Source organism: Bombina bombina, chromosome 2, assembly GCF_027579735.1.
Source record: "Bombina bombina isolate aBomBom1 chromosome 2, aBomBom1.pri, whole genome shotgun sequence".
Lineage (NCBI taxonomy): Eukaryota > Metazoa > Chordata > Amphibia > Anura > Bombinatoridae > Bombina > Bombina bombina.
In genome coordinates, this window is record NC_069500.1 from 1,199,530,658 (window position 1) to 1,199,548,249 (window position 17,592).

At 38.9% G+C, this 17,592-nt stretch overlaps 1 protein-coding gene across 1 annotated transcript in view; it reads left to right on the forward strand.

The window, feature by feature from the left end:
• Positions 1–4,517: 4,517 nt before the first annotated feature.
• The window catches only part of LOC128648210 (general transcription factor IIE subunit 1-like), a 70,261-nt gene continuing 57,186 nt past the window's right edge, over positions 4,518–17,592 (forward strand). The window contains exons 1-2 of the mRNA XM_053700853.1: positions 4,518–4,965; positions 6,240–6,441. Of these exons, the coding sequence (XP_053556828.1) occupies positions 4,518–4,965; positions 6,240–6,441 (650 nt within the window). The remainder of the gene's footprint in view (positions 4,966–6,239; positions 6,442–17,592) is intronic.

Below are 17,592 nucleotides of genomic sequence, written 5' to 3' on the forward strand. Positions count from 1 at the left end.
TTCAGAGCTAACAGCATATCTGACAGCTGATTGAGTAGATCTGCATGTGAGAGTTCTTCCCTTTACTAGTGTCTACTCCACCGGTGCGGTAAGATCTCCTCAGCTAGTCTGAGGTATAGAGGTGCGAGGGACTCTGATTAAAATTTGCTTCAATAAACTTTAGCATAATTTTGTTTTTTCTGCACAGTTAAGGTTTTTCTTAAAGTGACTTAACAGTTTTTTTTTATTTTTCACTGTTTATTGAAGACCTTTCTCAGCTATGGACACAGACTAAGATTCTGTTTCTATGGATAAGTGTTTATTATGGTTAGAGGCCCAAATTGTTTTACCTATGCAATTTTTTGTTCCTCGTGTTTACCTAAGACTCTAAGATTCAAAGATAAATTACTCCCTTCTGAGCCAATTGTTTCTCATGATAATGCTGTTCAGGATATGCCACAGCTTTCTCCTCAGATGTCCCAAGCCTTAGTTGTTTCAAATACATTGCCCTGCAGTTCCTTTCAACCTCCTGGGGGTGTTTATTTTCCAGGAGATTTTGCTGCATAAATAACTTCTGCAGTGTCTGCAGCTTTATCTGCTTTCCCTACTGCAGGTAAGCGTAAGAGAAAATCTAAACATATTTCTGCTGGTAAGGTTTTCTGACCCCTCTAAATCTGCGTTGGTCAACCTTTCCCAAATGTCTGAGGAGGATACTTTAGTAGCTTCTGAAGGTGAAATCTCAGACTCTGACATGATGGGGGAAATCTCTTCAGAATCTGAAAAAGTTAATTTCAAATTTAAGCTTGAACATCTCCGTTTGCTACTGAAGGAGGTTCTAGCTACTTTGGATGACTCTGAACCTTCGGTTGCTGTCAAGCCTAAAAAGTCTACTAAACTTAATACAGTTTATGATTCTACCTCTTCTGTGGATGTTTTTCCTGTTCCAGATAAGATGTCTGAAATTATAGCTCAGGAATGGGATAAGCCAGGGGTTCCTTTTTCCCCTTTCCCTGATTTTAAAAAGATGTTTCCTGTTACTGACTCAATTCGTGACTCATGGCGCACTGTGTCTAAAGTAGAAGGAGCTATTTCTACTCTAGCTAAAATAACTACCATTCATATAGTGGATTGTTGTTCCTTTAAGGATCCCATGGATAAGAAGCTAGAGGCTTACTTAAAAAAAGATGTACATCCATCAAGGATTACAGTGGCAAGTAGAGCTTTGTGGTTAAAATCTTGGTCGGCTGATGCATCTTCAAAGAACAAGCTTTTGGCTTTACCTTATAAAGGTAAAACCCTATTTGGTCCTGGTCTGGCAGAAATCATTTCAGAGATTACGGGTGGAAAGGGATCTTTCCTACCTCAGGACAAGAAGAATAGACCTAAGGGTCGACAGACTTCTAATTTCTGTTTCTTTCGCAACTTTAAGGGACAGAAGTCTTCCTCCTCTTCTTCCAAACCAGACCAATCCAGGTCCTCTTGGAAGTCCAGCCAGCCTTGGAATAAGGGAAAGCAAAACAAGAAGCTTTCTGCTTACTCTAAATCAGCATTAAGGGCCCGCCCCAGATCCAATTTTGGATCAAGGGGGTGCAGGCTTTCCTTCTTTCGACAGCCTTGGATACGCGATGTCCCAGATTAGTGGGCTGTGGACATAGTATCCCAGGGTTACAAAATAGGATTCAAGTCTTGCCCTCCAAGTAGCAGATTTCTCCTGTCAAAACTATTCTCAAATGAGATAAAGAGGGAGGCCTTCTTAAATAACTCCTCCCTGGGAGTTATTGTACCAGTCCCTCTAGAGGAACAAGGTCAAGGATTCTATTCAAATCTATTTGTGGTTCCCAAAAAGGAGGGAACTTTCCGTCCCATCCTAGATTTAAAGTGCCTCAACATATTCCTCAGGGTTCCGTCCTTTAAGATGGAAACTATTCGTTCCATTCTTCCATTGGTTTAGGAAGGTCAGTTAATGATGACTATAGACCTGAAGGACGTGTATTTACATGTTCCCATTTACAGGGATCATCACCAGTTTCTAAGGTTTTGCTTTTCTGGACAAGTATTTGCAGTTTGCTGCACTTCAGTTTGGTCTTGCCACGGCTCCCAGAATATTCACAAAGGTTCTGGGGGCTCTATTGGCAGTGATAAAATCCCAGGGAATTGCTGTGGTGCCTTATCTAGACGACATCTTGGTTCAGGCATCATCTTTTCATCTAGCAAAATCTCATACAGAGATGTTGTTGTCTTTTCTATGTTCCCACGGGTGGAAAGTGAATCTGGAAAAGAGTTCTCTAGTTCCAGCTACAGGAGTGTGTTTCCTAGGGACAATCATAGATTCCCTGTCCATAAAGATTTTCCTGACGGACTTCAGAAAATCCACATTTTTTTTGCCTTTCTCTCCAGTCTGCTATTCATCTATTAGTAGCTCAATGCATGGAGGTGATTGGTCTGATGGTGGCTTCCATGGACCTTATTCCTTCTACGACCTCTGCAGCTTTGCATGCTCAGTCAATGTGACGGAGATCACTCAGATTTATCTCAGAGGATAAATCTGGATCCCCTAACAAGAAGCTCTCTCTTGTGGTGGATTTCACAGGAACATCTGTCTTGTGGCACTTGCTTCCTGAGACTTCCTGGGTGATTGTGACTATGGACGCCAGCCTGTTAGGCTGGGTAGCTGTTTAGGGTTCTTTAAAAGCTCAGGGCCTGTGGTCTTGGGAAGGGTCTTCTCTTCCCATAAACATCTTGGAGTTGAGAGCAATCTTCAATGCCTTGATAGCTAGGCCTCAATTATCCTTAGTCCGGTTAATCAGATTCCAGTCAGACATTACCTCAGTAGCTTATATCAACCACCAGGGAGGAACTTGGAGTTCCTTGGTGATGAAGGAGGTGACTCGCAGTGGGCAGAAGCTCACGATTGTCTCCTACCTGCCATCCACATTCCAGAAGTGGACAATTGGGAGGTGGATTTTCTGAGCAGACAGACCTTTTATCCCGGGGAGTGGGCTCTCCATCCAGAAGTGTTCTCAAGGATAACCCTCAGGTGGGGAGTTCCGGAGTTTGATCTGATGGTGTCTTGTCAAAACGCCAAGTTTCCAAAGTACAGATCAAGGTCAAGAGATCCTCAGGCCGCTCTGATAGATGCTCTCGTGGTTCCTTGGAATTTCGGTCTAGCATATGTTTCTTCCGTTTGCTCTCCTTCCACGAGGCATTGCTCGTATCAAATGGGAGAGAGCATCTGTAATTCTAATAGCTCCTGCCTGGCCTTGCAGTATCTGGTTTGTGGATCTGGTGAAGATGTCATCTCTTCCACCTTGGAGGTTACCTCTGAGGAAGAACCTTATAGTTCATGCAGATAAGGTGGTCCTTCGTACTAAATTGGGGTTTCTCCCTAAGGCGGTGTCAGATCGAAACATTAATCAGGAAATTGTTGTTCCTCCTTTTTGTCCTTATCCTTCTCATAAGAAATGTCTTTTGCATAACCTGGATTTTGTGCGTGCTCTAAAATTTTACCTACAAGCTACTAAAGATTTTCGGCAATCTTCTGCCCTGTTTGTTGTTTTCTCTGGAAAGCGTAAGGGTCAGAAGGCAACTTCTACTATTTTTTCCCTCTGGTTAAGAAGTATGATTCATTTGGCTTATGAGACAGCTGGATGGCAGCCTCCTGAGAGAATTACGACTCATTCCACTAGGGTTGTCTCCTCTTCTTGAGCTTTCAAAAATGAAGCTTCTGAGAAACAAATTTGCAAGGCGGCAACATGGTCCTCTTTGCATACTTTTTCTAAATTCTACAAATTTGATACTTTTGCCTTGGCTGAGGCCTCTTTGGGAGAAAGGTTCTTCAAGCGGTGGTGCCTACTGTTTGGGTCCTTCTGCCTTGCTCTCCCTCCCTTTTCATTCTGTGTCCTCTAGCTTGGTTATTGGTTCCCACTAGTAATTGGAATGACGTTGTGGACTCTCCATGCCATAGGAAAGAAAACAATTTATGCTTACCTGATAAATTTCTTTCTTTTCGGGCATGGAGAGTCCATGACCCCGCCCTTTTTTTAAATTATAATTCAGCAGTTTTTTTTAAATAAACCTCAGGCACCTCTATACCCTGGTGTTTCTTCTTTTTCCTTTGACTGAATGACTGGGGATTATGGGTAAGGGAAGTGACACTTAGCTTTTCTGGGGTGCTCTTTGCCTCCTGCTGGCCAGGAGTTGAATATCCCACTAGTAATTGGAATGAGGTCGTGGACTCTCCATGCCCGGAAAGAAATTTATCAGGTAAGCATAAAATATTTGTTTTTAGCAAATACATTCTCTTGGCTATATGTGGACTAAAACGGACAATATTTCTACCCACTTCAAAAAGCAAAGAAACAATATACCACAGTATACAACAACATCTAAGAACTAAATATTATTACCACAACATGAGTGAAGAAATTGATTTATCTGTAAACAAAAGTCTTATTTCGATCTCAATCAACATAGGTTCCGTTGTAACATATTATGTTTTCTGTTTGTAATTATACAGAATACAGAAGATATTTGTTAACATGGGTGATCAAGACACCATGACTGAGGTTCCAGCTGCCTTAAAGCGCCTTGCAAAGTATATGGTTCGTGGTTTCTATGGGTTGGAGTACTCACTGACTCTTGATGTGCTTATCAGATACCCTTGTGTGAAGGAAGAAGACATTGCTCTGCTACTCAAATTTGACAAGAAGCAGCTCCGGACCATTCTCAATACACTAAAATCTGATAAATTTGTCAAGTGTCGTATGCGTGTTGAGACACTACCAAATGGAAAGAGCACCAGACACAATTACTATTATATAAACTACAAGGTGCTTGTTGATGTTACAAAGTATAAACTTGACCATGTTCGCCGCAAGATAGAATCTGATGAAAGGGATTCCACTACAAGAGCTTCTTTTAAGTGTCCTGGATGTCTCAGTACCTATTCTGACCTGGAGGTGAACCAGCTCTTTGATCCATTCTCAGGTTAGTGGTTTAATTTTTAATATAGATGTATTACTAATAAATCTCATGTGTTCTGTAACAGTGAATTGTAACCGCAAATAATACAATAATTTAATAGTTTAAATACATATAAAATACACACAAAACAATGATTGTGATCATTTGAATCATTTAGCCTGGAAATGTTTAACTTCCTACCAAAAGCTATAAACGTACTAAATCCTCTGTGAGCCCTATCCACAACCTTCTTCAATCGCTTTAAAATCCTCAGTTCAACTTGAATGTGTTACCTTTGTTTCTAGTGTTTGTATAAATAAAATCCCCAGAAATGTGCTCCCCTTTTTTTTTTTTGCTAGACCACAATATAAACCTGAATAGATTTCCATTGTGTGAACAATAAAACGTTAGACTATTTTATTACTTTTTACCTAGATGAGTCCATATTATATTGTCAATATATGTCAACTTCTGTATGATTTTTATATGGGGGTTTTTCTGAACAGGATGATATTACTTTTTAGAGACAAAGTGGGGCTTAAAAAAGGATAATGGGTAATATTATCGTTTTTCAGTAAATCTGTAGAGCTTAGACCAACATTTGCAACTCTATCCTCCACAATTTACTTTGGAACTTCATTATTCTTCTATAATCCAGCTACCTTCCTTACTCTGAATGTTCCACACTATTCATGGACCATCATGTCACAATTTCAGTTTTAGTCTCTGCACCTGTCATTTATTTATCTGTACCCCTCAACTTAAGACTTAACTAGACATTTTTATATACAGAGATAGCTGTTGAACAGTATTCATATACTGCACTACACTGATGTTTATGTCTGCATAGTTTTACTGGTATACCTGCTTATTGTTTATGTATTTTCATTGGCTACTGCTGGTCTATAATAAAAAAATAAAATAAAAAAAAAGTAATGTGATATAGGCTTGGACAGATTTAATGTAAATATGTGTATATATTCATCTTATCCCATTTATATTAGTTTGGTTCCTAATAAACTCTTTGCAAATAATGGACAGGTTTTTCTGTGTTTTAATCACATTGTTGTAATGGTTTAGTAGTTTAATCATAAAATGATATTTGGTTTCTAAATACATCCGATTTAGAACATTCTGCTGTAATCCATAATATATAATTTGCTATTAAATGCATATTATATTAAAATAAATAGGGTCTATAGATACATTACAATGCATTTTACATATAGAATATATTACCTTTATTAATTAAAGACATTTGTATCTTCTGATAACAATTTGACATCCACCAATTACAGAATTATTTCGCTGTACCTACTGCAATATGGAAGTTGAGGAAGATGCATCTTCTCTGCCAAAAAGAGATGCCAGGACCTTACTAGCTAAATTTAATGAGCAGATAGAACCTATTTTTGTGCTTCTAAAGGAAACAGAAGATATAATCCTGCCCTGTGAGCTACTTGAACCCCAACCAACAGAAATCCCAGAGCTAATGGCAAGGTATTGCTTGGGTATACAACTGTATGAATGGTGGGTAAAGATTAAGGCACTCAGGAGGAAATGAGCAGATACACATGTAAAAGATAATTTAATTCAAAATACTTGCACTATCAATGGGGAATTTTTAAACACAGAGACCAATGGCAGCATACATACATGGATTGCTTTTAGGCAATTAAATAAGGGACACTAACGTAATTTTGTTTTGTATATCAACAATCAAGTACTGAATCGAAAAAATATTATTGTATTTACTACTGTCCCTTTATTAATTGATTTGCAAAATTGTGCACATTGTGATTGTGGCCATTTAGGGCTATCTGTAAATAAATTTTTGTACCGCTCTAAGCACACACTGTACTATTAAGCTGTAACAGGCAATTGGCAGCACCTGTGCAGTATTTGCCTTCTGAATTTTCTAGAGAGTTTGGGACAATCACAAATTTACAGCAAAATCAAGATATTTTACATAAAAAAAAATCAATATAAATGCAGTTTTGTTTCTTTTTCATTAAGTTTAATGTCTATTTTATCATCTGCTCTGTAGGTAGCTGTTTTTATTGATTTTCCTTGCCTAATCCAGAGTTAAAAATAAAGGTTTATATAAAAGCATCAGAATTTTATTTAATTTGTGTCAACTGATTGCATATGCTTGTGGCTTAGAAGAGTGTTACAGGTCAGGTTGCCAGCTCTCCACCACAAAAATACTGGGGGAGTTGGGTAAAATGTTAGGTAGAGCTCAGATCAGATATTTTCAGATCAGACCATGGTTCTGAGGCCTCTGTCAGCCTCCCCCCCCCCCCCCCCCCCCATTTAAATTTTAAAACAAACCTCATTCAGTTGGTTAGATCTTTGTTAGATCAGTTAAGATTAATTGTTGTTTTCGTTACAGCTAGCATAAAAGAAGTGGTATTAACAAAAAAAAATGATGGGGTCTAACCTATCAGCCCCCTCCTAACAGAAAAATGTACAAAAAGTTATATAATTTGATAGATATTTGTTATATCAGACATGATCAGTCATTTATTTTGTAGATCTAACACAATTACAGAGATATTAGGTATTAACTTAGGGAGCCAGCCCCCACTTAAACATTTCAGGTAAAAAAAATCATTCTGGCTTATAGACCTTTGTTAGATCAAGTGTTTATTAAAGGGACAGTCTACCATAGAATTTGTATTGCCTTAAAAGATAGATAATCCCTTTTATTACCCATTCCCCTGGTTTGCAAAAACAACAGTTATATTAATATACTTTTTACCTCTGTGATTACCTTGTATCTAAGCATCTTCTGACACCCCCTCATCACATGACTTTGTATTTATTATCTGTTGACTTGCATTTAGTACTGTGTTGTGCTAAATCTTAAATAACTCCTTGGGTGTGAACACAATTGGACTAGATTACGAGTTTTGCGTTAGAGGCTGTGCGGTGCTAACGAGCAGTTTATGCTCACCGCTCACTTACAGGCAGCGCTGGTATTACGGGGATTTTACAAACCCGGATTTTACAAACCCGGCGTTAACCGCAAAAAAGTGATCGTAGAGCAAAATTTTGCTCCACATCTCACCTCAATACCAGCGCTGCTTACGTTAGCGGTGAGCTGGCTGAACGTGCTCGTGCACAATTTCCCCATAGGAATCAATGGGGGAGAACCGGCTGGAAAAAAACCTAACACCTGCAAAAAAGCAGCGTTTAACTCCTAACGCAGCCCCATTGATTCCTATGGGGAAATAAAATTTATGTCTACACCTAACACCCTAACATGAACCCCGAGTCTAAACATCCCTAATCTTACACTTATTAACCCCTAATCTGCCGCCCCGACATCGCCGACACCTACATTATATTATTAACCCCTAATCTTCTGCTCCGGACACCGCCGCCACCTACATTATAGTTATGAACCCCTAATCTGCTGCCCCCAACATCGCCAATGCCTACATTATATTTATTAACCCCTAATCTGCCACCCCCAATGTCGCCGCAACCTACCTACACTTATTAACCCCTAATCTGCCGCCCCAACGTTGCCGCCACATTAAAGTTATTAACCCCTAAACCTAAGTCTAACCCTAACCCCCCCTAACATAAATATAATTTAAATAAATATAAATAAAATAACTATCATTAACTAAATTATTCCTATTTAAAACTAAATACTTACCTGTAAAATAAACTCTAACGGCTAGATTTAGAGTTCTGCAGCCAAAGGGGTGCGTTAGCTACGCGTGCTTTTTTTCCCCCGCACCTTTTAAATACCGCTGGTATTTAGAGTTCACAGAATGGCTGCGTTAGGCTCCAAAAAAGGAGCGTAGAGCATATTTACCGCCACTGCAACTCTCGATACCAGCGTTGCTTACGGACGCGGCCAGCTTCAAAAACGTGCTTGTGCACGATTCCCCCATAGAAAACAATGGGGCAGTTTGAGCTGAAAAAAAACCTAACACCTGCAAAAAAGCAGCGTTTAACTCCTAACGCAGCCCCATTGATTCCTATGGGGAAATAAAATTTATGTCTACACCTAACACCCTAACATGAACCCCGAGTCTAAACATCCCTAATCTTACACTTATTAACCCCTAATCTGCCGCCCCGACATCGCCGACACCTACATTATATTATTAACCCCTAATCTTCTGCTCCGGACACCGCCGCCACCTACATTATAGTTATGAACCCCTAATCTGCTGCCCCCAACATCGCCAATGCCTACATTATATTTATTAACCCCTAATCTGCCACCCCCAATGTCGCCGCAACCTACCTACACTTATTAACCCCTAATCTGCCGCCCCAACGTTGCCGCCACATTAAAGTTATTAACCCCTAAACCTAAGTCTAACCCTAACCCCCCCTAACATAAATATAATTTAAATAAATATAAATAAAATAACTATCATTAACTAAATTATTCCTATTTAAAACTAAATACTTACCTGTAAAATAAACTCTAACGGCTAGATTTAGAGTTCTGCAGCCAAAGGGGTGCGTTAGCTACGCGTGCTTTTTTTCCCCCGCACCTTTTAAATACCGCTGGTATTTAGAGTTCACAGAATGGCTGCGTTAGGCTCCAAAAAAGGAGCGTAGAGCATATTTACCGCCACTGCAACTCTCGATACCAGCGTTGCTTACGGACGCGGCCAGCTTCAAAAACGTGCTTGTGCACGATTCCCCCATAGAAAACAATGGGGCAGTTTGAGCTGAAAAAAAACCTAACACCTGCAAAAAAGCAGCGTTCAGCTCCTAACGCAGCTACATTGTTTTCTATGGGGAAACACTTCCTACGTCTGCACCTAACACTCTAACATGTACCCCGAGTCTAAACACCCCTAACCTTACACTTATTAACCCCTAATATGCCGCCCCCGCATATTATTTTTAACCCCTAATCTGCCGCTCCGTATACCGCCGCAACATACATTATAGTTATGTACCCCTAATCTGCTGCCCCTAACACCGCCGACCCCTATATTATATTTATTAACCCCTAATCTGCCCCCCACAACGTCGCCGCCAGCTACCTACAATAATTGACCCCTAATCTGCAGATCGGATCTCGCCGCTAGTCTAATAAATGGATTAACCCCTAAAGCTAAGTCTAACCCTAACACTAACACCCCCCTAAGTTAAATATAATTTAAATCTAACTAAATAAATTAACTCTTATTAAATAAATTATTCCTATTTAAAGCTAAATACTTACCTGTAAAATAAACCCTAATATAGCTACAATATAAATTATAATTATATTGTAGCTATTTTAGGATTAATATTTATTTTACAGGCAACTTTGTAATTATTTTAAACAGGTACAATAGCTATTAAATAGTTAATAACTATTTAATAGCTAAAATAATTACAAAATTACCTGTAAAATAAATCCTAACCTAAGTTACAATTAAACCTAACACTACACTATCAATAAATTAATTAAATAAACTACCTACAATTACCTACAATTAAACCTAACACTACACTATCAATAAATTAATTAAATACAATACCTACAAATAACTACAATGAAATAAACTAACTAAAGTACAAAAAATAAAAAAGAACTAAGTTACAAAAAATAAAAAAATATTTACAAACATTAGAAAAATATTACAACAATTTTAAACTAATTACACCTACTCTAAACCCCCTAATAAAATAACAAAGCCCCCCAAAATAAAAAAATGCCCTACCCTATTCTATTCTAAAATTAAAATAGAAAAGCTCTTTTACCTTACCAGCCCTGAAAAGGGCCCTTTTGCGGGGCATGCCCCAAAGAATTCAGCTCTTTTGCCTGTAAAAAAAAAAAACATACAATACCCCCCCAACATTACAACCCACCACCCACATACCCCTAATCTAACCCAAACCCCCCTTAAATAAACCTAACACTAAGCCCCTGAAGATCTCCCTACCTTGTCTTCACCTCACCGGGTTCAGCGATCGGTCCAGAAGAGGGTCCAAAGTCTTGATCCAAGCGGCGGCTGAAGAACTCCATCATCGGGCTGAAGTCGGAAGTCCATCATCGGGATGAAGTCTTCTATCAAGCCGCATCTTCAATCTTCTTTCTTCCGGAGCGGAGCGGAGCCATCTTCTTCCCAGCCGACGCGGATCCAACCTCTTCAAGTGACGCCTACTCGCCGAATGACGGTTCCTTTAAATGACGTCATCCAAGATGGCGTCCCTCGAATTCCGATTGGCTGATAGGATTCCATCAGCCAATCGGAATTAAGGTAGGCATATTCTGATTGGCTGATGGAATCAGCCAATCAGATTCAAGTTCAATCCGATTGGCTGATCCAATCAGCCAATCAGATTGAGCTCGCATTCTATTGGCTGATCTCCTCTTCTTCCTGGATAGGATGAAGACTTTGGAGCCTCTTCTGGACCTCTTCAGCCGACGCTTGATAGAAGACTTCAGCCAGATTATGGATCGCCAGCCCCTGCTTGGGCTTGGATGAAGACTTCGGAGCCAGGACGGATCGGTGTGATACCCGGTGTGGTGAAGACAAGGTAGGATGATCTTCAGGGGGGTAGTGTTAGGTTTATTTAAGGGGGGTTTGGGTTACATTAGGGGTATGTGGGTGGTGGGTTTTAATGTTGGGGGGGGTTGTATTTTTCTTTTACAGGCAAAAGAGCTGAATTCTTTAAGGGCTGGTAAGGTAAAAGAGCTTTGAACTTTTTTAATTTAGAATAGGGTAGGGCATTTTTTTATTTTGGGGGTCTTTGTTATTTTATTAGGGGGCTTAGAGTAGGTGTAATTAGTTTAAAATTGTTGTAATCTTTTTCTAATGTTTGTAAATATTTTTTTATTTTTTGTAACTTAGTTCTTTTTTATTTTTTGTACTTTAGTTAGTTTATTTAAATGTATTTATTTGTAGGTATTGTATTTAATTAATTTATTGATAGTGTAGTGTTAGGTTTAATTGTAGGTAATTGTAGGTATTTTATTTAATTAATTTATTGATAGTGTAGTATTAGGTTTAATTGTAACTTAGGTTAGGATTTATTTTACAAGTAATTTTGTTATTATTTTAATTAGGTAACTATTAAATAGTTATTTACTATTTAATAGCTATTGTACCTGGTTAAAATAATTACAAAGTTACCTGTAAAATAAATATAAATCCTAAAATAGCTACAATATAATTATAATTTATATTGTAGCTATATTAGGGTTTATTTTACAGGTAAGTATTTAGCTTTAAATAGGAATAATTTATTTAATAAGAGTTAATTTATTTCGTTAGATTTAAATTATATTTAAGTTAGGGGGGTGTTAGGGTTAGACTTAGCTTTAGGGGTTAATACATTTATTATAGTAGCGGTGAGCTCCAGTCGGCAGATTAAGGGTTAATGCTTGAAGTTAGGTGTCGGCGATGTTAGGGAGGGCAGATTAGGGGTTAATACTATTTATTATAGGGTTATTGAGGCGGGAGTGAGGCGGATTAGGGGTTAATAACTTTATTATAATAGCAGCGCGGTCCGGTCAGCAGATTAGGGGTTAATAAGTGGAGGCGACGTTGAGGGGGGCAGATTAGGGGTTAATAAATATAATATAGGGGTCGGCTGTGTTAGGGGCAGCAGATTAGGGGTTCATAGGGATAACGTAGGTGGCAGCGGCGTGCGGTCGGCAGATTGGGTGTTAAAAATTTTTAATAGAGTGGTGGCGATGTGGGGGGACCTCGGTTTAGGGGTACATAGGTAGTTTATGGGTGTTAGTGTACTTTAGAGCACAGTAGTTAAGAGCTTTATAAACCGGCGTTAGCCCAGAAAGCTCTTAACTACTGACTTTTTTCTGCGGCTGGAGTTTTGTCGTTAGATTTCTAACGCTCACTTCAGACACGACTCTAAATACCGGCGTTAGAAAGATCCCATTGAAAAATAGGATACGCAAATGGCGTAGGGGGATCTGCGGTATGGAAAAGTCGCTGCTGCAAAGTGAGCATTAGACCCTTTCCTGACTGACTCCAAATACCAGAGGGCGGTAAAAACCAGCATTAGGAGCCTCTAACGCTGGTTTTCACGGCTACCGCCCAACTCTAAATCTAGCAGTAAGCTAGCTACAATATAACTAATAGTTACATTGTAGCTTGCTTAGGGTTTATTTTTATTTTACAGGCATGTTTGTATTTATTTTAACTAGGTACAATAGTTACTAAATAGTTATTAACTATTTAATAACTACCTAGCTAAAATAAATACAAAAGTACCTGTAAAATAAAACCTAACCTAAGTTACAATTACACCTAACACTACACTATAATTAAATAAATTAACTAAATTAAATAAAATTATCTAAAATAAAAAAGCCCCCCCAAAAATAAAAAAACATAATTTATGTAAGAACTTACCTGATAAATTCATTTCTTTCATATTAGCAAGAGTCCATGAGCTAGTGACGTATGGGATATACATTCCTACCAGGAGGGGCAAAGTTTCCCAAACCTTAAAATGCCTATAAATACACCCCTCACCACACCCACAATTCAGTTTAACGAATAGCCAAGAAGTGGGGTGATAAGAAAAAAGTGCGAAAGCATATAAAATAAGGAATTGGAATATTTGTGCTTTATACAAAAAAATCATAACCACCACAAAAAAGGGCGGGCCTCATGGACTCTTGCTAATATGAAAGAAATGAATTTATCAGGTAAGTTCTTACATAAATTATGTTTTCTTTCATGTAATTAGCAAGAGTCCATGAGCTAGTGACGTATGGGATAATGACTACCCAAGATGTGGATCTTTCCACGCAAGAGTCACTAGAGAGGGAGGGATAAAATAAAGACAGCCAATTCCTGCTGAAAATAATCCACACCCAAAATAAAGTTTAATGAAAAACATAAACAGAAGATTCAAACTGAAACCGCTGCCTGAAGTACTTTTCTACCAAAAACTGCTTCAGAAGAAGAAATACATCAAAATGGTAGAATTTAGTAAAAGTATGCAAAGAGGACCAAGTTGCTGCTTTGCAAATCTGATCAACCGAAGCTTCATTCCTAAACGCCCAGGAAGTAGAAACTGACCTAGTAGAATGAGCTGTAATCCTTTGAGGCAGAGTTTTACCCGACTCGACATAGGCATGATGAATTAAAGATTTCAACCAAGATGCCAAAGAAATGGCAGAAGCTTTCTGGCCTTTTCTAGAACCGGAAAAGATAACAAATAAACTAGAAGTCTTTCGGAAAGACTTAGTAGCTTCAACATAATATTTCAAAGCTCTAACAACATCCAAAAAATGCAACGATTTCTCCTTAGAATTCTTAGGATTAGGACATAATGAAGGAACCACAATTTCTCTACTAATGTTGTTGGAATTCACAACCTTAGGTAAAAATTCAAAAGAAGTTCGCAACACTGCCTTATCCTGATGAAAAATCAGAAAAGGAGACTCACAAGAAAGAGCAGATAATTCAGAGACTCTTCTGGCAGAAGAGATCGCCAAAAGGAACAAAACTTTCCAAGAAAGTAATTTAATGTCCAATGAATGCATAGGTTCAAACGGAGGAGCTTGAAGAGCCCCCGGAACCAAATTCAAACTCCAAGGAGGAGAAATTGACTTAATGACAGGTTTTATACGAACCAAAGCTTGTACAAAACAATGAATATCAGGAAGATTAGCAATCTTTCTGTGAAAAAGAACAGAAAGAGCAGAGATTTGTCCTTTCAAAGAACTTGCGGATAAACCCTTATCTAAACCATCCTGAAGAAACTGTAAAATTCTCGGAATTCTAAAAGAATGCCAAGAAAAATGATGAGAAATACACCAAGAAATATAAGTCTTCCAGACTCTATAATATATCTCTCTGGATACAGATTTACGAGCCTGTAACATAGTATTAATCACAGAGTCAGAGAAACCTCTTTGACCAAGAATCAAGCGTTCAATCTCCATACCTTTAAATTTAAGGATTTGAGATCCTGATGGAAAAAAGGACCTTGCGACAGAAGGTCTGGTCTTAGCGGAAGAGTCCACGGATGGCAAGAGGCCATCCGGACAAGATCCGCATACCAAAACCTGTGAGGCCATGCCAGAGCTACCAGCAGAACAAACGAGCATTCCTTCAGAATCTTGGAGATTACTCTTGGAAGAAGAACTAGAGGCGGAAAGATATAGGCAGGATGATACTTCCAAGGAAGTGATAATGCATCCACTGCTTCCGCCTGAGGATCCCGGGATCTGGACAGATACCTGGGAAGTTTCTTGTTTAGATGAGACGCCATCAGATCTATTTCTGGAAGCCCCCACATTTGAACAATCTGAAGAAATACCTCTGGGTGAAGAGACCATTCGCCCGGATGCAACGTTTGGCGACTGAGATAATCCGCTTCCCAATTGTCTATACCTGGGATATGAACCACAGAGATTAGACAGGAGCTGAATTCCGCCCAAACCAAAATTCGAGATACTTCTTTCATAGCCAGAGGACTGTGAGTCCCTCCTTGATGATTGATGTATGCCACAGTTGTGACACTGTCTGTCTGAAAACAAATGAACGATTCTCTCTTCAGAAGAGGCTAAGACTGAAGAGCTCTGAAAATTGCACGGAGTTCCAAAATATTGATCGGTAATCTCACCTCCCGAGATTCCCAAACTCCTTGTGCCGTCAGAGATCCCCACACAGCTCCCCAACCTGCAAGACTTGCATCTGTTGAAATTACAGTCCAGGTCGGAAGAACAAAAGAAGCCCCCTGAATTAAACGATGGTGATCTGTCCACCACGTTAGAGAATGTCGTACAATCGGTTTTAAAGATATTAATTGAGATATCTTTGTGTAATCCCTGCACCATTGATTCAGCATACAGAGCTGAAGAGGTCGCATGTGAAAACGAGCAAAGGGGATCGCGTCCGATGCAGCAGTCATAAGACCTAGAATTTCCATGCATAAGGCTACCGAAGGGAATGATTGTGACTGAAGGTTTCGACAAGCTGAAATCAATTTTAGACGTCTCTTGTCTGTCAAAGACAGAGTCATGGACACTGAATCTATCTGGAAACCCAGAAAGGTTACCCTTGTCTGAGGAGTCAATGAACTTTTTAGTGAATTGATCCTCCAACCATGATCTTGAAGAAACAATACAAGTCGATTCGTATGAGATTCTGCTAAATGTAAAGACTGAGCAAGTACCAAGATATCGTCCAAATAAGGAAATACCACAATACCCTGTCTGATTACAGACAGAAGGGCACCGAGAACCTTTGTAAAAATTCTTGGAGCTGTAGCTAGGCCAAACGGCAGAGCCACAAACTGGTAATGCTTGTCCAGAAAAGAGAATCTCAGGAACTGATAATGATCTGGATGAATCGGAATATGCAGATATGCATCCTGTAAATCTATTGTGGACATATAATGCCCTTGTTGAACAAAAGGCAAGATAGTCCTTACAGTTACCATTTTGAACGTTGGTATCCTTACATAACGATTCAATATTTTTAGATCCAGAACAGGTCTGAAGGAATTCTCCTTCTTTAGTACAATGAAGAGATTCGAATAAAACCCCAGTCCCTGTTCCAGAACTGGAACTGGCATAATTACTCCAGCCAACTCTAGATCTGAAACACATTTCAGAAATGCTTGAGCTTTCACTGGATTTACTGGGACACGGGAAAGAAAAAATCTCTTTACAGGAGGTCTTATCTTGAAACCAATTCTGTACCCTTCTGAAACAATGTTCTGAATCCAAAGATTGTGAACAGATTTGATCCAAATGTTTTTGAAAAAACGTAACCTGCCCCCTACCAGATGAGCTGGAATGAGGGCCGCACCTTCATGTGGACTTAGAAGCTGGCTTTGCTTTTCTAGAAGGCTTGGATTTATTCCAGACTGGAGATGGTTTCCAAACTGAAACTGCTCCTGAGGATGAAGGATCAGGCTTTTGTTCCTTGTTGAAACGAAAGGAACGAAAACGATTATTAGCCCTGTTTTTACCCTTAGATTTTTTATCCTGTGGTAAAAAAGTTCCTTTCCCACCAGTAACAGTTGAGATAATAGAATCCAACTGAGAACCAAATAATTTGTTACCCTGGAAAGAAATGGAAAGTAGAGTCGATTTAGAAGACATATCAGCATTCCAAGTTTTAAGCCATAAAGCTCTTCTAGCTAAAATAGCTAGAGACATAAACCTGACATCAACTCTGATAATATCTAAAATGGCATCACAGATAAAATTATTAGCATGTTGAAGAAGAATAATAATATTATGAGAATCATGATCTGTTACTTGTTGCGCTAAAGTTTCCAACCAAAAAGTTGAAGCTGCAGCAACATCAGCCAATGATATAGCAGGTCTAAGAAGATTACCTGAACACAGATAAGCTTTTCTTAGAAAGGATTCAATTTTCCTATCTAAAGGATCCTTAAAGGAAGTACCATCTGACGTAGGAATAGTAGTACGTTTAGCAAGGGTAGAAATAGCCCCATCAACCTTAGGGATTTTGTCCCAAAATTCTAATCTGTCAGACGGCACAGGATATAATTGCTTAAAACGTTTAGAAGGAGTAAATGAATTACCCAATTTATCCCATTCTCTGGAAATTACTTCAGAAATAACACTAGGAACAGGAAAAACTTCTGGAATAACCACAGGAGATTTAAAGACCTTATCTAAACGTTTAGAATTAGTATCAAGAGGACCAGAATCCTCAATTT